This window comes from Aplysia californica, unplaced genomic scaffold (genome assembly GCF_000002075.1).
Source record: "Aplysia californica isolate F4 #8 unplaced genomic scaffold, AplCal3.0 scaffold00026, whole genome shotgun sequence".
Taxonomy (NCBI): domain Eukaryota; kingdom Metazoa; phylum Mollusca; class Gastropoda; order Aplysiida; family Aplysiidae; genus Aplysia; species Aplysia californica.
Window position 1 is genome coordinate 2119313 of NW_004797296.1, and position 5163 is coordinate 2124475.

Below are 5163 nucleotides of genomic sequence, written 5' to 3' on the forward strand. Positions count from 1 at the left end.
CCCCCCGTTTATTAATGTTGGACCACTTGTCCACCCCTCCTTCTTTTATTCCTACCCTCCCGTTTTATTCAATACCTTAGAGTACTACGGTTTTTAACCACCAAGAGATCTTAAACGTGCGCAACATGCTCACGGGACCTCCGAGATTTTTTGTCCTGTACTGCACAGTACAGTACAGTTCAGTTTTAGTTGTGGTTTGCTCACTGGCATCAAGGCTATAGGTCTAGATCTAGCGAGTGTTCGGTTTTAATAGGCTCCAATTGGGCATTGGGCTATATAGATGCTATAGCTAAACTTGTGTTAAAAACATAATAGTGCATTGTATTTGCAAAATCAAGACAGTCGAAACCTGACTTTGACTCTGTCTCAAAAGACTACAAGGGCTCTTTTTAAGGAAAATTCTTTTTTAAAAGAATAGGGCTTATTAAAGGTCACAAGCGAAGCACCATAAAATTATGTTTAGGTAGATAAGCACATTGTTTTAGGAAAGAGAAAGGCTGCAGAGAGTTTGTGGTCATTGTAAATTGCGTGCTTTTATTATCATTTTCTGTCTTCCACCTTGTCCATGATGGACATAATTTTCTCCTTTATTTCATGCCACCGTCTAGAAGACAATGAGGAGAAAATCTATGGCCATCCTGTGTCTTCACAAGACAATGATTTAAAGGATAACCCGAAAATTGCATCTCAAGGTTACAAATGTTTTCGCCTAAAGAGATCAACCTTACACTGCTCTAAAGAGGTATCATCACACAGAACGTGGCATGTTACAAGTTCACTGCAAGATGAATCTAAAGCTCAAGGTGACTTGAAGAACAATACCGCTTTTGCAATAGAAGGTTTTAGTACGAGTCCCAAAGCTTTTAAGCCATGGGTACGCAAAGGGGAAATTTGTAACTATCAAGGAGTTGCTCTGAATAGCAATGAAGACACTTCTCGGAAATACGCGAAGCCACCTAAATCCTCATTGTCAGGCTTACTGGTTACCGGCGAACGGGATGCAGGTGGGAGAAAAAGTTCACACAACAGTTGTCACATGGAGAGTACTGACAGAGGTCAGTCGGAGCCCACAGTGTTAAGCTCCAAAGTTGACAGCATAAGTTCAGGGAGCACTACCACAGAAAAGTCGTCAGCAACTACAGAAAAATACTCTGCCCACAACGTTTACTGTCCGTATCTTCAGCCTGAGTGGTTTTCTTCTCGGTCTCCGTGGCTTGCCCCCGCTCACCACCCCATCCCCCGGCCTGTTCCGCAGAGAACTCTCTTGTCCATGGACATGATGTCACCTTTTGGCCACCAGGGTCTTTCGTGGGAGAAGCCGTTGTATCCGAAGTACGGAGACGATGATCTCTGGTGCAGGCCTCAAACTGACTCACAGGTCCGAACCCCGACTTACCGAGATGATTGTGTAGACACAACACCCGTGAAGCGCATCTTCCCCGTCGGGCATGGACAGAGTGGTTTAAGAAGTACTTGTGAGGATTCGAAGCTAGGCCATCCCTATTCAACAGCTGAGACGAAGCCATTGAGCAGGACTGGTCACAGTGGTGTAAGTGACGACATTGCTGCCATGGAAATCCAACCAACAGCCAGCGGTTTCTTGTTTGATAATGGAAGGCTCAGGCACAGGGATCAGAGCCAGAGAGGTGTTTACACAGCTACGCATCTCACCAACCCACTCGTCTTGCAGCCTGGCCTCTCTTATAAATCGAATCACCCACACCTGAAGAGAAGAGAATCTACCACTGAAGTGTATTCCACTCTGAATAAACCTATCACTACTTTGAAGAAAGCCCCAACTTGGCTGAATGAGTTCAAAAAGAAGAAATCAACCAATCCTTCGGATGTTTTGAAGCCCTTGACTAAATATTCATTATTAGAGCAAACAAATCCTTTAACCTCTCGCCCAGAGACTACTGGTTTTCAAAATATAACAGAGTACACAGGTGGAGTCGATTTCAGCAGCTTTCCCAGACAATGCAATTTCACACACACACATCAAGTCAGTGACCCTACCCTGACTTCTGATGCAATACCTATAACAAACCTGAGTTTGATTTCACTCAAGAAAGGACAGACTAAATCCTTGTCTGATATCCCTGTGCCAAACTCACAGTTTCCAATGCCTTTAGTGGCAAATGTAAGGTCTGTCCGATCGACGACGCAACAGCCAAAGGCAAGTGATTCTGTGATCAAGCACCAACCTCTCATCCCCCCTGAAAATAATAGTAAATCTAGTCTAAAATATTGCAGGGAAGATGGCAAATCCGAAGCCCGCGAATTTCCACACAGCTCACTTCAACTGTTGAGAGAGTCCACACGCCAGGATGCATTTGAGTCAAGAGTGTATCCCGACAAAGTCGTGCACAGACCACGAGATGTCTCAGCACCTGAAGGTTCTCTCACGTTGCAGGTCAACAAAACGACAACGAGCTCGTCCAATGACACGAGAGGAAGAAACACATTTGTGCATCCTGGAAACCCTAGGCATACCAGAAACAAAGAGCCTGTGTCTACGAAAGGAGACGGCTCTGAAGAAATACCTATAATCAAATCTGAGATTAAGTCACCTACGGGTAAACGAAAACGAGCACTGAGCCAAGACTTTGGAAAATATGCAAGTGGACAACCTGATAATAAATTGAGAAAAACATGTGTTTCAGAAAGCAGGATGAGCAAAACCAGTACTGATAGAAACACTGGCAGAAATAGCCCCAAGGACATTAAACTCAACACATACCGGACTGTCTTGACCGATGGAGCTAATCAAGGATCCTTTGAGGCAGCCATGATTAAACAGGAGTTTACTAAAGAAGCGACCAATTCTGGTAGACAGCTTGAGAATAATTTTAAGAGTGGCATGAAACTGCCTGTTAAATGTGCACTACAGAGTCACACAAATGATGAAAGCAAGAAGGCGAGCCATCTGTTGATGGATAAACCAAATTCTTTGAACCACGGTGGAAAGGAGCAAGCACAAAATAAGTACCCTGAACATGGCTGCCTAAACTGCAATATTGGCGAAAATGTTCTTGTAAATTATACAGAAAGCTCAGAAACATGTTTTGATACACAAGAACTGATTAGAAAACCCTTATGTGGAGAGAGGGACAAGCAGGAAAACAAAATAGGAACAAATGAATTAACTTGTGTCACAGGCACTTGTAAAGAAAGAGCCGTAAAATTAGCGACAGACAGCTACAAAGACATAAAACCACTACCAGCGAAAATTCAGTGTGCGCGTACGCTTGAGCTAGCAACGATAACTGACTGCAGCACACAATCCATGGTGACTGTTCCACAAACAGCGAGTGTAGAAGGTTCAGAGGATGGGCAGGGTGACAGCCAATGTATCAAAACAAACCCTTCTATGACCAACTTATACTCACCGTTCTACTGCGACGCCAGCGTCTCAGCAAACGATCCTAAGACAGCGTTTGTTCCAAATCATGATTCCAGGTGTTGGCCTAAAGCTGTTTTTCCCACATGTATTTTAACAACGAAACAAAGAAACACGGAAAATTGTGACGTTTTGCAGAGCAAAATTCGAACCTCGAGTAATTCACAGAAAAACGTTGTTCTACAATCAACATGCCTCCTCCCGTCTCAAGTACGACAGACTCAGCGACCACAACGTTCAGTCCCAGCATCAAAAAGTTTATCTCCGCTTCCGTCTGCACAACCCGCTCCTTCAAAGTCAGAGACTGCAGCTTCGAGTTCACCACGACTGCCGTTTTCAGTAGTCATGCCAGTGTCTCCAGTAACTAAGTCAACAAAGGACATGGAATTTCAACCCGAGACAATCAATGCAGAACATACACGCCAACTGTCAACTTCAAAACCTGTAAAGATCCCCAAAATGTCCTCTACAGCAACCAAGTGTGTACCACATACGGAATCTGAATCACGGAAAAAAGCCGAGAACGATCGCCAACAGTCTCCATTGTCTAAATCGGGGTCCAAAAAGCTTTCCTCCCAGGCGACCTATCGCTGCGGCGATTGTAAAGTGCATTGTCTCTCATTCTCAGCCCTGCTACAGCACCATCGATCTGGATGCCTGAAAGAACTGTTGAACTCAACACGGGGCCATACTCTCAGCTACGTTCACCTGATGGCGTTAGCAGAGTCAAGGCCCGACAGCGAGTGCTCGTCCTGTCCTCAGTGTGGCCGGGCCTTCAAGAACAGGTACCAGGTGTTCACGCACAGCCAAAAGGGATGTTATGGACAGCCAGTGTCCGAAAAACAGATGTGGTCACTATCAATCCATGATAGGCAGACGGAGATGTCTTGGCGAGAAGGAAAGACAGAAGCGGCTAGAGCAACTGAAACCACGTCTAATGCAAAGGAACAATCAGAGCTCAACATAAAGTACAGCGTAAAGTTTAAACCCTCCAGTGATTTACCTGAGAAAGATGATGAAATTGTCGACTGTAGATTCATCCGTGTGCCCTTACCTACCTATGACAACCAAGAAAAAAGAATAGCAATCGGAGTCACTGCACCAGTCACCGAGAATGTAAGAAAAAAGAGCAAGAGAAGGTTGCACGCTAAGAGAACCAGAGTTGATAATTGTTGCTTTGTGGAGGAAACTGACACTGCCATACTTTCGAATACTAGGCAAATAAAAACTGGGTCACAACTCAGAAAAGTACTGTCCCCGCAAACTTCCACGAAGGACACCCTGAATACGGAGAAACCAAATCCCGGCAAATCTCCATCTAACCTGACGAGTGGTCCAATTAAGGTCATTGAAGCTACGCTTCGGTCTCTTAAAAGCAAACTCGTAGAGGGAGCTGATTCTGATGTAATTATGAAACTCACCAAAACAGAACCAAAAATAGCGTGCATGTTGGATGGCCTTTCACCGTCCTTGGGAAGAAAATCAGATAAAGCCTGTCCACTAATTGCTACAGGAGTTAACAATCAGAGACCAGAAGTGCCTTCCAGCTCGAAAGATGTGTTTCCCTGTGATGGAAGGGAAGGACAGCCTCCTACCACCCGTTCGTCTTGTGCTATGACGTCGTCCACCTCCTCTCCTGCTGTGATGACTATTACAAACGAGGGTAAACAGTTGAAGCTGCCCCTGCAGGTGAGAGTTTAAAAAAATAATTTTTCTGAACTTGTCTAATGTAACTGTAGATTTTTTTTAAATTGTGCCCCCCC

General features: G+C 44.6%; 1 protein-coding gene across 1 annotated transcript in view; it reads left to right on the top strand.

Annotated features, from left to right (window-relative positions):
- Positions 1–5163, top strand: part of LOC101856399 — a 13599-nt gene that overhangs the window by 6038 nt on the left and 2398 nt on the right. Inside the window, exon 3 of the mRNA XM_005091160.3 lies at positions 609–5089. Within this exon, the coding sequence (XP_005091217.1) occupies positions 609–5089 (4481 nt within the window). The remainder of the gene's footprint in view (positions 1–608; positions 5090–5163) is intronic.